An 18,740-nucleotide genomic window follows, 5' to 3' on the forward strand; every position below is an offset into this window, starting at 1 on the left:
TGTCACATACATACTTTCCTCACTTGTATTCCTTGGTGCAAATCATGCTGGTCAACACTATACCATAATAAATTTGTTTCCATTGTTATTAGACTACAATGTGTGTTAGATGTAAAAGCAGTTGTGACTGGAAAACAAAGAAAGACAAGGTGTTCATGGCTTCTTCTTTCTCTGCTGTAGTGTAAACTTGCACTTTTTCTTCTTTTAACTGAAATTTATTGAGAAGCTACATAGTTTGAAGGTAACCTATTACACTTACTAGCTTGCCTTTACCATCCATGAAATACAGCACTATGTGTAACTCAAGAATGTTGGACAGGATACACACCTTACCAGTTTTCAACATTTACAAAGGTTATGCATTTATTACACTTTATCAGGAAAGTGTCCTACAAGGTATAACGTACATGTGTATGTAACACATATGCAATAAGCTACCCCAAATTAGTTACTGTCATTTTTCCAGTGTATTATCAAATTTCTCAGCACTCACTATACGATATATGGAATAGTGAAGTTATCATATGCCATCCCTGTACTGAAGGATGGGCAACAAACAGATCCACAGAAAAACAAAACAGCAGAAAAACACACACACTCACATAGTCATGCATATTCACACACACTTACACTGAGATGCACCAGCACACATACATAGACATGCCTACCCACATGCATGTAGACTATACATTCATGGACAGACACAGACATACAGATGTATACACACACACACACACACACACACACACACACACACACACACACACACACACATAGGCCTTCAATTACAAAGTATGGAAGCGATGTCATAACATAGTGTGCAGCAGCAGAACTGTCTTGTAATGTACAGTAGTTTTTAAGAGTATAGGGTCTATCTTATATTAGTGAATGCACTGAATTGCAAACGCTATATAATCGACCTACAATCCCCGAAAACCCAAAATGTCGAACACATGAATCAGCGATTTTTTTTCCCAGGGAAAATAAATCACTGATCCTTAAAAAAAAAAAAATCCAAACACAAAATAAAGTGGGGGTCTTTGCGCCCCACACTCCCCGATGTGGCAGGCTGTGCCCCCCACACCCCTCCTACTTAAATATACCAACTCGGAGATTGCATCACAGTGGAGGAAATGGCAAAGTCCCAAAAACGGCCCAGTGATTGTTTTTTCTTAAGAAAAAAAATCGCTGTTCCGTGCTTTCGGAATTTTCCCATTTTGTGTAATGACGTTCGATGAAACAACGTCTGCAATTTAATGCATTCACTAAAATAATAGGAACCCAGAATATGACCCCCCCCCATTGCTTTCATGTAGTAATCAGTGTCAATGCCCCCTGCCACCAGCCAAGCCACAAAATAAATGCTCATTGACAATGGTCCATCCAATCTCATTACGTGAAATAAAATTCTTACTGACAAGGGACACCCCCTCCTATCTTCTATGTCCAAAACCTGCATATTCAATATGCACAATCCCCCATATGCAGTCTCTTCACTCTGTTCCTAAATATGTTATTTATTCATAAGCTGAGCATGCATTTTTCATGCTGCGCTGTCACTCTGACAGTAGATACCTGGTATAACCTAACCGCAGGCACAACAAGCTCCCCAGAGGTGTAGCACCAACTCCTCAATAATGCTATGGAAAAAAAATAAACAAAGAAGGTGCAAGAGATGTCCCTGATGAGCTGGTGATTTTACCTGTTTGGTAAAAGCCCTAACATTGCGGCATACAGCTGACTCTGGTGCCCAGGCGGCTCAGTGGTTTGAAAACTGGCAGAAGGGTCATAGCAGCACATAGGAAGACTCATGAAATGTCTCATACGCTGTACATACTGGTATAATACCACCCAGTGGCAATCCCCTCCCCCAACTTGTACTTACACTTGTGGAGAAATGTTTGTGTATCACTCTGCCACTCCACCTTCAGTATCTCAAGAAACCAGAAAGCAGAAGGAACTTCTAGTATTCTGCAGCCTGCAATATTTAATTATAAATCCTACCCATTTAGTCTACCATAAATTTACAGACACAAAAACTGTTGCCTCTGAGATTGATCTAACATGTGTCAGAAGCCTATTACACAGGTTATGAATAGATTGTGGAATAAATCTATCCTATTTATTTTGTTATATTGTTAAGTTAGCCTTAAAACCTGGATTAACCTATCTCGGTGAATTAGGACAAGAATAATTTTCACTTCTCATAACTGCTTGTAAGATTTTTCTCTGGAATTCTAAATACATGACAAGTTTGTCTCTTAGTAATCTACAATTAATAAGATACAAGTAAATTCCTAACAACCTTGCATGATTCAGAAATAAATTGATAATTTTATCCAGCAGGCAGTAGAGGAAGGAATCATTTCAAATTCCATAGCACAACTAGTAGTAATAGATCCGTCAAGACAGTGTCTTTATCTATTACCTGAGATCCATAAAAATTTAAAAAGACTACCGGGGAGACCTATTGTCTCGGGAATAGGCTCACTTACTGAGCTGTTGTCAGCTTTCTTATGTTATTTGAAGCCTCTATTAGGATTGATTTGATCTCGAATCCAGGATACTACACAATTTTTAAAAATACTAGCTGACACACAGTTAGGTCCTAATTGGTTGTTGTGTACATTGGATGTGACTGTCTTGTATACTAATATACCTCACTGGGCTTATTTACAAGCACTACAGTGTTGGTTAGACAAAGCCAGCATGTATCCGCCTGGGTTCAAAACATTTATGGCAGAACATGGTTTATCCAAAAATGTTTTTTTATTTCCAGGGAGAGTGTTACTGGCAGGTATAAGGTATGGCTATGGGGGCATCTTTTGCCCCCATATATGCCAATTTATTCATGGGATCCCTGGAGGAACAGCTTATGTATGACATTACTCGTAACATCTATATAGGGGAAAATTGACATTTGGAGATGATACCTTGATGATTGTTGGATGGTTTGGCATGCTGACAAACAATTTTTATTTGAGTTTGTTCAATATTTAAATTACATCAAGTGCAGTATTGAATCTATATTAAATTGTGACATTAAGCAAATTAATTTTTTGAATGTCACAGTTATCAGAAATAGTGATGATACCTTAGTTTCCTATGTATTTCATAAATATCCCCAATATAATAATCTTATGCATGCCACAAGTTTACATCCTGGACATATTGTCAGGAATATTCCAAAGTCACAATTCCTATAAATCAAACAAATTTGTTCCACCTTGGATAGATATGATGTCTATAAGCAATATTTAATTTGTAGGTTTCAATCCAGGGGGGTATAAGGACAGTTATATTATATCTTCTGTAACTGGGCCACTAATCAGAATAGACAAGATTTATTGGAGTATCGACAGAAAAACAATCTGAATAATGGCACTGTCAGATTTGTCACTACATATGGTAGGAACATCAATATGATTAGGGACACCATTAATTAGAACTGGAATATATTATTAGCTCATGAGGATTTGAATACAATAGTGGACCCCAGGTGTCACTTTTAATATCATAGGGGATGAACTTTGGGTTCCTATTTTAATCATTAGAAACATCAAGGTGACACCAATCAACAACAGATGAACATGACAGGGGATAAACTAATTGGTTCACTCCCATGTGGCCATTGTTCATTCTGCAAATATATGCTCAAATCTAAACAATTTACAAGTAAAAACATCAGTCAAGTCTATGATATAAATTTTTTTGCCAATTGTAGTACAGATTGGCTGGTCTATTTAGTTACTTGTTTTTGCTCAGCTTTTTATGTGGGCCAGAACTTCTCGCCCACTGAGAATGCGCATATCTGAACATTTTAGTGACATTCGGAATCAACGACTTTCCAATGCTTTATATAGACACACTATGAAACACAATTCTGCCAGATTTAGCTTTTCAGTTTTAGATACAATTCAGGAGACAGATCTAACAAATCAGGTTGGCATGCTCTACTTAATAAGAAAGAAAGGAGTTGGATCATTAAACTGGGTGGATTGTTTTCTCCAAGTCTTAATGACCACTTATAAACATAATTATGGAATTTATGCTTAATTCATTGGTTAATTAAATAGTTATGCATATAGATTTGTATTGGGGCATTGTGTATTTGTCACTGAGGAAGGCATTTTTGCTGAACTGGTCTGACATTATTGGTGTGCCACAATAAATCCTTAGACTGATTCACTCTTTTTGTGCTGGCCTTTTTTTTTGGAATTTCTGTGAGGGGTTTTTCCTTGTTGCACCAGCCATACTTGCGAGTTTGTCTTGGGACTGGACCTTTCTAAGCCTAGCCTAGTTTTCCTGAAAGAATAATGATGCCCTCTATTCAAATAGCACATTGAGGGCCAGTGATTTATAAGCTGCCAGGCTTGGTGTAAGTTTCCTGTTGCCCATCCACTGGTCTAAGTTGTACTTAAATTGGGAAATAGATGAACTCAGCTTCACATGGATGGGAAGTCCGTTCCATAGGAGGGGCAGTCTCTGGACACACACCTGTCTCTCCAGCATGTTCTGTTTAAGTCACAGACAAAATTCAGGTCCCTAGACCTTGTATTTCTGGTACTCTTTGACTTACAAATATGTAGGAGATTTCTAAGTGTGGGGTTTGCGGATGCCTTGTAAGCCAGGCATAGATCACCTCTCAGCAATCTATAGGAGAATGAGTAGAGGGAAAGGACTTTAAGGTGCTCTGCATAAGGCAGGTTTGTTATGCCCTTCTATTTTTTTGTAAGGAACCTCTGAAGTTGCTCTAGTTGCTACATATGCCTGGTCAGGTACATACCAAAGGAGCATTGTACTCTATGATTGGTCTGATAAGGGTGGACTAAAGTGAGATAATGACCTCCTTGGACCTAGATGCCATTCCATTACTTATATGTTGCACAATGTAAAAGGATTTCCTTACAACAGTGGTCATATTGTCGAAGGTAAGGCTACTATGTGCGTACCCAGATCCCTGACCACTGGGTTGACTTTTAAGGGTATATTATCAGCATGATAAATTAATACGATAGTTTTTCCCCTTATTTATTGGATTCTGTTAGCACATTTCCTTTGTACAATTTCCAATATGTTGTATATGTGAACAAGCACATGTACTATATACAGATATCAGCTTTATTAATGTTTTCTAAAAGTTGGATAGCATAGTCTCCCCAGAAGTTGGATAGCACAGTCTGCCCAGAAGTTGTATAGCACAGTCTGCGCAGAAGTTGTATAGCATAGTCTCACCAGTATTGCTTAGGGTATCAAAAGCAATCCTATCAATAGCAATCCTATCAATCTGTTGCCTTATTCTTAATCAATACAATACTTAATATAAAGCTTAAAGTACTTTATATTATAAAGCTCAAATCATTTATTTTACAGCTGAGAATGATTAATGTATGATTTGCATGCTACCCGAAACAGGACAAAACATTTACTGGTATTAAATTCAAGCAATTCAGCAGTTCATACTCACTGATACCAGTGAAATACGTAATTAGATTTCAGTGTCTTTACCCACTTTGCACAGTATATCTCTATTACAGTCTCTACATATTTTGATATTCAGATGTGGTTACTTATTGGGATGGCTGAGAACAAGCACAAACTCATAACAGCACCATTTAGTATCCCACCGTTTAGTTTCCTTCCCATCAGTCATTTGGTTATCTCATAGCCAGCCTTAGGCATAGGCCACCTAGTTGCCCAACTTGGCCCTATCTGGGGCACTTTTCCAGTACTTATTTCTTTTTTTTTTTTTTTTGTAGGAAAGAAATGCTTTCTTTAAAATAAGTTGAATGAATACAGGAAAAGCTGAAAAGTAAGACAAACTGTGAGAAAAAGGGAGAAAAAAGTAATCTTGATAGTGTAGGTATACCAGGATGGGGCACTGGGAGGTGGGGGGGGCAATGTGGAGCCGTTTTGCCTAGGACACTAGTTGACCAAAGGCTGGCCCTGGGTTATCTTACAATGCATGTGCAGCTATTCAATTTGAGTAGAACCAATGTTCCAAACTACATCAAAAATGCATCAGCGGCCATACTCTACCAGAAGACATATTTTAATACTTTATAACTAATCACATCATACAGCATAGTGCTGACAATGGCAAGAAAGAACCAGCATTTTTAAATAAAAACTACAGTCTTGTTACTATTGGATAGGTTTTTCCCTGCCTATTAACTAATTGAGGGGGCCATTGCCCCTTAGGCCCATATATCCTAGTGCTTATGAGTACTTCACATTTATTTATTTTACTTTTATTTTACATTTGTTTACCGGGCTGGTCTGATTGGATATATTTCCATTTTCAGCAGAGGCCCGGGGAGAAAAGCTCCACATAGAGACAAAACACAGTTACGTTATACATATAAAAATAAGTAGCAGGTTAAACATGATTCTAGACTACATTACAGAATTCTACTTACATTTCCTATCATGTAGGGTAGTTGAATTGGGGCTTTCTCCAGTGAAGAAGAGGAGACCCAGGAATGGCCAGCATTATTTACTTCTTTATGACTAAGCACCGGAAACAAATTCATTGAGCAGCCTTTTGACTAGCTATTAGTCTGCAGAGAAAATAATTGGAAATGTCATTTACTATATCCAGTAGAGCTTAAGCTTTGGCCACCAGGGGGCCATGATACCTCACAGTGCTAAGACTGTCGAGATCAATCTTCAGTAGCTGGGCCAGCTCACTCAAAGCAGGTTCTGCCCAGCATGGGACAGATGGAGAGTTTCCCTTAAAATCTAAGACAGGATTATCAAAAGTATTGAAACTATTCCTGTTGTTTTAATGAAGGATGGTATTACACCAAAAAGTAGCCCTCTGCCCTAGGATCAGGGATCCCCCTCTAATTTTGAAGGAAGCTCAGAATTATGCTACTTTTCTAAATAGCAGTTTGGATTACTATAATCTGTTGTTCCCGTACTGGCATGGGCATGTATTTACTTTAGTTAAATGCTCTATGACATATGGCAGTGTAGCACTGGATGTTTGTGGACACCTTTGATTTATATGACAATAATCAATGGTTTAGTCAGTTGGTGTCTGAGTGTTTGCAGTTCTCTTATAAAGTTGTTAATTTTATTTGATGTACAGCTTGGCATGCTAAGTATAGGTTAAAAGTTTTTTTTTTTTTTTTTTGGGGGGGGGTGGAAAGTTTATTATAATGAGAACCCTGCAGGTAGATCACACTCTCGCTTGCATTAGCCTGCGTGATAATGTGGGTATGTCTCATTATGTTGATGTCGCATAACTGGATTTTTCTTCTCTCCTTGGAAGTATACAATATACTTCTGTAGGCAATTACTCTGTTGTGTATGCAGTTGTTGTTTGTCTTGGTTCTGCTGTTTGTATTGCACTGTCCTCGGAAGTGCTGTTATTTACAATGTTTATATAGCTAACCATCAACTTACTGACAGACAAACACTGCATGTTTTCTCCTATTCACTTGTGTTTTGCAAATCAGATCTGTCAGCTTTGACTGTATCAAAAAAAAAAAGATGGGTCAGTATTGTATACTGTCTTGGAATATTAATGGGTTTTCAAACCTAATACAAAGCAAAAGGGTTTTTGCTTATGTACAAAAAATCAATCCCAGTATCCTGTTAGTACAGGAAACCCATTGAGGCCAATATGAACACTCAAAGTTTTTGGGGAAAGGATATAAAGGGGCTTTTTCTTGCTACCCAGGGGATCAGACGAATGGTACTATGATAGTTTATTTCTAGATACAGCCCTTTTGATGTTACAGCTTACATAATTGATTCTGAGGGTAGGTTTGTCAGGGTGAAGGGGTACTTCAGCAAATTAGTTACCCTGTTTTCAGTATATTTCCCAATAGGGACTACTAGTACAAAGCTTGCACATATAGTCAGAGATTGGGTTTACTTTCAGGAAGGTGCAGTTCTCTGGACTGGGGACTGGAATGCAGTGTGTTCAGCTACAAAAGTAATGTTGGGTCCATGTGTGCATGAAATGCCTCCCTTAGGAAAATATATGTGGATTTTCAATCTATAGGTATGAAAAACATGCATTTAATGCTCAGTTTGTCTTAGCAATATTTTCACCTGCCTGTCGTGCAGGTTCCTCACATTTTCAAGTTTAGATAAGATATTTATATCAAGTGAGCACCAGCATTTGTTAGCACAGTTAGAACATTCTGCCCTGGTACTTTCTGACCATACTCCATTATTTCTGCTTCTAAATATCTCCCTGGATAAGTTGGATAGATGTTAGAAACTAAATTCCTTTTTTTTTGTAGAGGTGAGCAATTTGAACAGTATATATGGGCAAAGGTGACAAAACCTGTGTGGGGATGCAGGAGGTTTAATGCATTATTGGGTAAAGGAATGGGGCACTTTTAAAACAGGTCTTGCTAATACACTAATACACTATAGAAATATATGAAGTCAAAATAAAGGGAAGTACAAGGTAAGGAGAAAAGATTAACATCACACATATTAATCAGAAAAGAATGATGATTGGGAATAATCTAGAGAAGTAAATAGCTGAGAGGTACTGCAACAGAAGTTCATTGAGTCATTAGATTAAAAATAGATGTGATGTACAGTGTGTTACAACTGAAATCATTTGATATGTCCACATCATCCCTGAAGGATTTAGCTATGAGAATAAGGAATCAAAATGTTAACAGGATGATTACTAGAATTAAAAGGATAGCTTCAGATCACATAATCATCCCCCCTGTAGAAATCTTAGAGGAGTTTGCTATATATTGTGAGAATCTGTATAGCACCAGGAATGATGACCATTGGCCTAAGAAGGAGGCTTTGGATTTTTTGTCTTCTCTTACACTTCCATGGTTGAATTGAAGCACAAGGACCTCTTTCATTTGACCAGTTACTTCCCTAGAGGTAGAGGAAGTGTACAGGAAGGTATCTGCTGGCAAAACTCCAAGCTCATATAAACTGCCTTCAGAAATTTATGCAAGTACAACAGCTAATTTTTTTCAGGTTTTTGCTAACTTAGTTAATTTTATTGCTCATCATATGGTGTTTCCCCTTCTTCAAGAACAGCTATTACTTCTATTATTTTAAAGCCAAATAAAGTCCTGTATTGATATCCTCATATTGGCCAGTCTCAGTATTTAATCATGATTATAATCAATTTACGGCAATTATGGCTAATAGATTAGCAAAACATATGCCCTCATTAACACATCCAAACCAAAATGGTTTCATCTCAGGTCACCCAGCCTCAGATAACTTACTGCAAATTGTTCAGATTTTCAGACATGCAAATAAAACATCTACCCCTCTCCTTTTAGTCAGTCTGTATACAGGAACAATTCTTTGACAGAGATGATTGGGGCTTTCTTTTCTTGGTCTTAGATTGTAGCAGTGTCCCTAAAGGCTTTTGCCATTTACTCTGTCATGTATGTAGTGGAGTTGTGGCCAGAATTAAAATGAACTCTACTTTATCTGGAGAACTTATGGTTGTCCCTTGTCACCATTGTCATTTGCCTTACACATTGAGCCTTTGGTCATTTGCCTGACAGAACTGGCTATTAGGGGATATAATTTAAATAACCACTGTTATAAACTGGTATTATATGAAACTTATCTCCGTCTCTCACATCCAGAAGATTTGAAACTAGTTTTTCAGTTGATTGAAAATTATGGTAGATTTTCAGGGTATAAAGAAAATGTATTAAAACCAGAGGGAGTCAAATTTTGTTACAATCCTTCTACAGTAGCAGTGTAATAATTTACATCAATTTCCCTGTATAATCGCATGATGCATTTAGGCCTTCAGTAAGCTGCTAGTATAGAAGAAACAATAACATTCACATACTAAAACATTTTTGATAAAAGTACGAGATTAATTCCAAGCTGGAAAGATACATGGTTAGATTTTTCTTAAGGAATACATGAAATTTCATGTCATATTCTACTACGTATTCTTCATGCAATGAAAGGCACTCCCATTCACTAAAAGCTTATGGTTAACAGTTTTTAAGAAAATGATTATGGACTTGAAATGGCAGAGAGATAAACACAGATTATTATGGGAGCTCTTGTATTTTACCATTGTTTATGTGAGGAGGCATTACAAACATTGACCTTTACAGGTAATTCATATTAAGTTAATGATGCAGGTTATTTTGGGGGACTATACAGCTCAGTGGAAAGACATCTAGACATCTTGTTATATAAACTGTCGTCTCTTTAAGCTGTTTGATTTGTTTTTTTTTTTTTTAAAGCAGCAAGGCAAATACCAGCTTTTCTTTACTTTGGCTTATGAGGTATTCTGTTTTTTAAAGGATATTCACCCTGGGCATTTTAATTCTTTGGTGGAAGTAACTAGATGATATAGCATGCTCAAGAAACTATTGTAGATTATCACCTCATATCTGAAATCAGTTAAAGTCCTGTGCAGGACTGCGGTACTGGACACAGTTGATTATAAATAATGCAATTTCACGGCAACATTTGAGGCAGTTAAAGTCTTGATAATTCTTATAAAGATACTTAATGCAGGAATTGAGGAACTATCACATAAGTAAGACTCGAAAAAACCTCCCTGGGATAGTCAAATGGGTTTTAAATTCCAGATAGCAATTCTAAATTAAGGGTTCTATTAGAAAAGCATATAAATTCATATTTAGTTCAAAGATGCGTAACACACAAACAGTTTTGACTAACAAGGGAAAAGGATATGGGGTTTTCTTTATTTCCTACTATATGGGAAAAATGTCTGTTAAATCCTAAATATGCAAACAAGTCAAGCAGGTTTCACCTCTTTGGCTGGCAATGTCAATTTATATATTTACACTCCATCTAGACTTTCACAAGTTCGTCTGATTGGCATTGTTTTTGACAAGAGCTTGGAGACTGGAAGCATTCCTGGACTGACACTTGTCCATCCAATTTAAGGATAGTCTGAATACCCTGTTACAACAACTCCTTGACATAAAGATCCCTCTTAAACCCATGTTTTTTATGGTTCTAGCTAGGAAGAGTATTACTAAAACTTGGAAGCAGAGAACTCCTGCAGTCTTACTAAATCTTAAAATTGAGACCCTAGCAAAGTCCAGTAATACTTCTTTGTTTAAAAAATGGGAGACTGTAAAGAATTGGCTTATTTCCTGGTTTAATTAAATAAGAAAAGCATTCATGGAATTATGGTTACGTAAGGAACTGTTGCTGAATTTTATATACTTTTAAAATCTTGTAAAGTGGATAGAAAAGACTGTTATTGATCATATTTATGTAACAGTGTTACTAAGTTGCTGTTGCTGTTTTTAATAAACTGTTAATTGTTAAAAAAAAGTGTTCCACCTCCATACCTTTTGAATGCCAATTGAACTTTTATATTTTGTAAGTCGTTAGTGAACCATACAATGCACATAATTATTTAGCTGGATTAAAGACATGCTTTAATTTTAGTATCTCAAATAACAACCCTCAAGCATCATCCAGGCCAGTTAGATCTGTACTGCTAGTAAACAGTGTCACCAGCTATTGCACACAGAGCGTTTTCCTGCTGTATCGTATCTTGTCTTTTTGTTATCCTTCTGTCCTTCTCTCAGTTTTTCCTGTGAACATGAGCACAAGGTACAGAGGAGCCGTGGTGGTGTGTAGGCATGCATGATTTCTTCTTCTCTACCCTGACAGGCTTCCTGCTGTGTGCTACTCCAAAAACACGTATCTTGGCACCATTCCTACATCTACCGGTAGGAATCATGCTCCTCCAAAATGATTCCCTCAAATCCTTATACTGACAAAGACAAGCAGCACTCATTGCCCCCTTCACTGGCACTTGCACTTCTACTTAATCTAAGGTCACCAATGGTACAGATAGGTTTTCTGCCTCTGTGCCAGATTGACAGCTATTCAGCAGCTTAGAGTTTGTTTTGTCCACTCATCTATCCATCTTATTCAGAGAGTGAAAGAGAGAGAGAGAGAGAGAGAGAGAGAACTGCTGCCTTGCAGATATACTAATGGGGGGTGGGCATAACACTAACAAACAGTTGTGGCACTACACCATGAGTATGGGCCACCCGTTTCCATACCAAGTGCTACAGGCTGTTAACTGATATACACACAGTTCACAGTTTTCTGTAGTGCAGGCACACAGGACCACAGAGAAGCACAGTAGTACAATGAAAAAACACAAACAGCAGCAGCAGTTGTAAAAATGATTTACTAGCACCAAACAACCATCTGCTACCTCTGCCTTTCGCCTTCAAGGATACATCTTTGAGTCCACAATCACAATAAATACCAGGTGAACCCCACATTCATTAAATAATTAATAATTTAATAAACATACTATGTTTAAAATTATGATATTTAAATGTTTAAACATTTTAAATATTTTCATTGTGTTTTTTCATTGTTATTCTCAGCTGTTGTTGTTTTGTTTATCTAATGTCATTGGATAAAGCAGACGTTGTTCCAGGGGTACTATTATTAATGGTCGCAGATTTGAATGCAAAGGAAGATATATGTGCAAATCTTGTAGGGTAGTGTATATAATGGGGTGTATCTGTGAGGTTACCAAATGGTACATAGGGCAAACTAAGAAAGCAGTGAAAGTGAGAATTTTAGAGCATTTGGGAGATATTCGTAACAGGAATTTTAGAAGCCCAGTTGGAGAACACTTTTGCAGCACACATGGTAGGGATGATAGTTCATTCTTTTTCAATGTTCTTGCCAGTCCTAGTTCGTTTAGAGGAGGTGATATGAGTCAAACATTGAATACGTTGGAAAGTAAGATGATTTTGAATTTGGCACATTGTTTTCCAGGGGACTTAACTTAGAAGTCAACTTGGTTTGAAAGGTTTAAATGTTTCAAAATGTTTAAAATGTTTAAACATTTAAATATCATAATTTTAAAGGTAGTGTGTTTATTACATAAGAATATTCATATATTTATTCAACTTATTTTTTGAATAATTATTAAAAAGAATTTTTGTAGAAAAAGAAAATAGAATGTACTAATGTGGAATGGGTCTTGTGCACTTTAAGTATATAACTGTATGTAAGTAATTATTTAATGAGTGTGGGGTTCACCTGGTATTTATTACGATTGTGGATGTATCCTTGAAGGTGAAAGGCCAAGGTACCAGATGGTTGTTTGGTGCTAGTTATATAACCAGCTCCAAAGTTGCACTTGCCTTGGGACATTGCTGTTTGATGCAGAGTTGCATTAACAGCCTTTGTCACTCAAATCTCACACAGCCCACCCTCATCTTACACACACACACACACACACACACACACACACACACACACACACACACACACACACACACACACACACACACACACACACACACACACACACACACACACACACCTAGTACGTGCGTCACTCCTCTGTCTACATACACATACATAGTATCTCACAATCTACAACTGCAAACAAATCCGCTTAGGCAACCGCTACTTCGCATGCTTTATTGTAATAAAATTAAACGTTAACAAAGTTATACAATGCTTTTCGTCTAACTCAATGGTTAAACTTCTTCAGATAAACTGACAAACATCTTAAAAGTAGTGCATACTTGTTTATATAGCAAGCCTTCCTTAGGAAACCCGCCAAAATTCAAACACATGATGGAATTTCTTAAAGTGACACTACTGCTACATTCTTGAAAACACTGAATATGAATAATATGAATGTTCACTAAATTAAACATAATAAGTTTATTCTTGAAATTTATTATTTATGTTAAAAGTACTCACATTTGCATGTTACGAAGTAAATATATTATAACATAATAAATAATAAACAGAAAGTTAAAAAATTAAATGAATGATTTATAAATGAAAGCGTTCCATTTTGAATGGATGAGTGATTTGCAGAAATCTCTGAAATAAAATAATAAGCCCTTTTGTTTATTAAAAAATAAATTGTGATCCTTTTGAATCACAACTATAATATGGCTCGATTACAACTCAACATTTGCAATTATTAAATCATAAAAAATTAAACAATATAGATAAAAAGCCAATACCTTAAAATTATTTTGCCTTAAAAATAAATTAATTACTTATTTGTATGTTAATAATTGAAATTATTATTTATCTAGATTTATTATTTTTATTATTTATTGAATTTAATGAGCTGCAGAGGTCATAAGATTGTTACAATTATTTTTATTGTTGTTATTATTGTTAAGTATTTCTATTCCAGATAATAAGGAAGGTTATAGAGTTTAAATTATCTAGGAATTATTGAAAAATTATTTCTTATAATTGTTTTTTATTTTTATATTTTTTATTTATATTTATATATTATCCATATAAACATAAACAAATAATTCTACCAAATGATTATTCAAATCACTATTATACCATTTTTTCATATAAAATTACCTATCAATTACCTCTCTAAGCTTCTTAATTTTAAGAGACAGATTAGTGAACATTTCTCATTGAGGCCTGGATAAGTAAATGCATTAAGCCTGATCTGCCATAATAATTCACTTTTTTCCTCTGTCTACATATACATACATAGTATCTCACAATCTACCACAAAAACACATGCTACCACCACCGAACCAGGTACACACGCAAACATACACACACACACCGCAAGTTACCGAATGCAGATCAAACATCTTATACACAACACATATCCTATACTAGCACAGGACCACATGCACTGCAATATTTTGAACACACACTATGCATGTCACAAGCCTCACCAACACACATAGAGTACTCACATCCTATCACTTATCAAATCATAAAGAACACATACACACCCCACCCACTGGAGCACATGCATTGCAAACACACACATACAGACACATGCACACACACATGCACACACGCACACACATGCATGTGCACACACACACACACACACACACACACACACACACACACACACACACTTGACTACCCAAATGCATAGACAAATCCCAACTCTGTTCTCTCCACACACTAGCAAAATGACCTCTACTGCCCTGAAACACTCAAGCAAATATACACATTGACACACTGTCTCACACACAGACATACACACAAACACACACATGCACACTCAAAGCCACTGTCCTTCCTATATAGAGGTAAACACTTTTCATACACCTCACTTCACCTGCACTCCAGCCCCTCACAACACCTACAATACAAACAAACAAACTGAGACACCCCTACCTACATGCAGAGCTTGTAATCTGCCTTGTATAGGCAGTAGAAATGACTAAACATGACAGATCCTCAAGCCTACCTCTTGTGCATCATCTCACTGAATCTGTATACTTATCCAGTGTGGGTACTGGACTAGAGCAAACTTTCATCCAGTGGGACTCAACGAGCTGGCACTTCACCACCACGGCTGTGATAAAGAGGACAATACAATACTTATAACAAGACTATGTGGCAGTAAACAGTGAAGGTCTTTACAGAGTAACAGAACCATGAGCCAATGAAAAGGTAAGGACTCAAAAAAGTAACAGGACCAACTGTCAATGAATAGGTAAGGACTCTACAGAGTAATAAGACCATGTGTCAATGAATAAGTAAATAATCTAATAGGTAAGGACTCTACAGCATAACAAGACCATGTGTTGATGAATAGGTAAGGATTCTACAAAGTAACAGGACCATGTGACAATCAGTAGGTAATGACTCTACAGGGTAACATGATCATGTGGCCATAAACAGTGATGGACTCTACATTCTAATAGGACCATGTGTCAATGAATAGGTAAAGGCTATACACAGTAACAGGACCATGTATCAGTGAATATGTAAGGGCTCTACAGAGTAACAAGACCACATGTCAATGGATAATTAAGGACATTAGTAAATAAGAGGCTATGAGGCAATACACACTGAAAGTCACTATGGAGCAACAGAGGCACGTGGGTAAAAGCCTCATACCCTATAGCAGACTGAACCATGAGGCTTAATTCTTACACAGATACAATATGGCACAAGTGTATGTCCGCAGTTAGGCATCAGCAAATTTCTTAGTGCGTCATTAGTTAAGCAGAGAATTTAGTTTGCACCTGTCACTATTATACTGCAAAAAGCATGAAGCAATGAAGACAAACGTATGTCTTTAGCAGCCATCCATAATGCAATATGCAAAATCTGATATTGCATGCTAGTGTGCTCCAAGTAGTGTTCAAGATGGCAGTCGGTTGACATTACTTCTAAAGTATTGTGACTTGGCCTGAATCGCCTTCTTGATTACCATAATGGAAGAAGGAGAGGCAAAGGAGCAGGAAGCCACAAGAATGTATCCTTGATGGGACTATTTGTGGAACAGAAGCTGTAGGGAAAGATAGCAACTGAAACAAAACTGCTACACAAAGGCAGGCAGAGCTAACATCACTGAAGTACTGAAACAAAACAATGTAAATATATTCCTACAAGAAAATTATGTCAGATTATTGACCACTTCTGCACAATGGTAATGCAACTCTAAAGTCAGCAAATGATATACCACTGGGAAGCAAGACAAGACAAAATCATTTTATCATTCCATGGACATACTGAATATAGCCATACTTTTATTATTATTATTATTATTATTATTTGTTTCATTAGGACATTTCCTTTCATGAAAAGTATGTGAAGTAGGAAAGGTTAACAAGTTTACCTTGGAATAGTGGGACTTTCAGAGGAAGCAACTTCAGGTCGTCTGAAATGGATCTTGCGAAGGTTTAACAGCTCACTAGAAACAACCTGCTGTGTTGCATCATCCTTCCACGTTAAACCTAAGTAATAAAACAGAGCAGACACAGAAAAATTAAACATAAATATCGATAATCCACTGTGCCATTCAAAAGTACATTTGAGGATAGCAACTATTCCTTCATTTGAGATGTGTTTCAGTCTCCTTACAAACTGGAAATGATTTACTACAAAGCATCTCCATTCCAGTGAGAATGTGAGCTTTGTAAATTGCTTTCAAACTACTTCTCATTTCAGGAGAAACTGTAGTCCTATCTTTTAAAAATTATAAATTGCATCAGGTTCACTTAAGATATTTGGAAACAACATTTGGGTCCCTAATCTGGTTTTTGCCGAGGGGCATGTCTACAGACTCTTCAATGAGTTTTTCTTAATGTGTTCAAATAGTCAAGTCCTGTTTTGTTGGACACTGTATTAAAGGAAAAGAAACAACCTGCCTACAAAGGGAACAAACATCTCTGTACACAGAAAAACTGTTTCTCTTTATCCAGAAGACTGCAATTTTGGCGTTAGAATGCATAAGCAGTGGACAAGGGGGATACAATACTGAATAAAAGGGGTACAGAAAAGAAGCAGCTTACCCCATGCAAAAAGTTTATGCTGGTGCTTTTTTTTCTAGGAATCAGTTAGTTGTAATACGTCAAGATAGCAGTATCCTGATATTGCCTAATCAATGAGTTGTCTTGTCAATGGGGTAACTGTTGCCCTGAAATAACTGACCAGATCCCATCATTTCACCAGTGATTTCAAAGCTGTAAGTTTTAAACAATCTCATACTAAATTACAAATGAATTCCTCGAAAGCTAGTCAGAAAATCTTTGTAAACTATTTTAATTATGGGCTAATGTGATTGTCCTTAGCAAGAGATATTTTTAAATAAAGTTCATTCCATAAAATGAAATACAGCACAGGCAAGTTAAAGCTGTTTAAGGTATTTAACAATGTGGTTAACAGACAAACAAATAAGCAATACTAAAAAACATCAGGAAGATAATAAAAAGTGCATGAAAACAGTGCTAATGTCCTGTTCCCCATAGCATTTAGGTGCCCAGGATCAGCCTAGATGGGAATATTCTGCATTATCCCGAATGGATAAATATGAAGAATTAGCAGTGACATTTTAAAACAATAAGTAAGAAGGTCACTGAAAAACCAATCAGTAAAAACAAAATGAAAATTCCAGCAAAGCTAGAACTTTCACTGAGTCACCTCCCAAACCTCTTGTATCAGAGGCACATGGGATATATGCAAATAATCCTTATGAACATCAAGTGTTTCAGCTAATTGGCAATTCTGAATGCCCATGACTTGTTTTGTCATTTTTGCTGGACAATTGCAGGCCAATAAAGCCAACCCCCACCAGCTGTGGATATGCATATTTCAGCTTTGTTATGACCCCATCAGCACAGCACATACAGAGTGTTTCACTAAGCATTAAAAACACAGGGCTGTTACACCCAGCTGATGTCCATTATCATTAGGGTCGCTGTAAAAATATCCCAAACAGCAAACTAAAACAATAAGTAAGAAGGTCACCGAAAAACCAATCAGTAAAACAAAATGAAAACTCCAGCAAAGCTAGAACTTCCAATGAGTGACCTCCTAAACCTCTTGTATCAGAGGCACATGGGATATATGCAAATGATCCTTATGAACATCAGGTGTTTCAGCTAATTGGCAATTCTGACTGCCCATGACTTGTTTCATCATGAAATCTAATTCAGGGGCTTAGACATTCTGTGAACATACAAAACTTTCTGTTCAGATGCTAAATAATTAAAATTTCTGGAGACAAATATGCGAGTATTTGAGCTGCTGACAACTTGTTAATATATCTTTTTTCATCTACACAGTTGAATATTTGGGAAAAAAGATAAGAATTTTCAAACATCAATGTAGCACAGTTACTGGAATTTCAACATTTCTGATAGGGAATCAAAATAACACATAGGATAGTTTGAATGAAACAAATATTTTGTCCTTGGCTGTGAATAACTTCAAGAGCTGAACATTATACTTGTGTTCCAGAATATGTAAAAAAACAACAAGAAAAACCTAAC

At 36.6% G+C, this 18,740-nt stretch overlaps 1 protein-coding gene across 2 annotated transcripts in view; it reads right to left on the reverse strand.

Annotated features, from left to right (window-relative positions):
* The window catches only part of PTPRN2 (protein tyrosine phosphatase receptor type N2), a 4,238,418-nt gene that overhangs the window by 2,670,164 nt on the left and 1,549,514 nt on the right, over positions 1-18,740 (reverse strand). For both annotated transcript variants that reach the window (XM_044062029.1, XM_044062028.1), the window contains exon 4: positions 16,586-16,703. In XM_044062029.1, the coding sequence (XP_043917964.1) occupies positions 16,586-16,703 (118 nt within the window). The remainder of the gene's footprint in view (positions 1-16,585; positions 16,704-18,740) is intronic.

The sequence above is a fragment of the Protopterus annectens genome, chromosome 2.part1 (genome assembly GCF_019279795.1).
Source record: "Protopterus annectens isolate FY-2018-M chromosome 2.part1, PAN1.0, whole genome shotgun sequence".
NCBI lineage: Eukaryota > Metazoa > Chordata > Ceratodontiformes > Protopteridae > Protopterus > Protopterus annectens.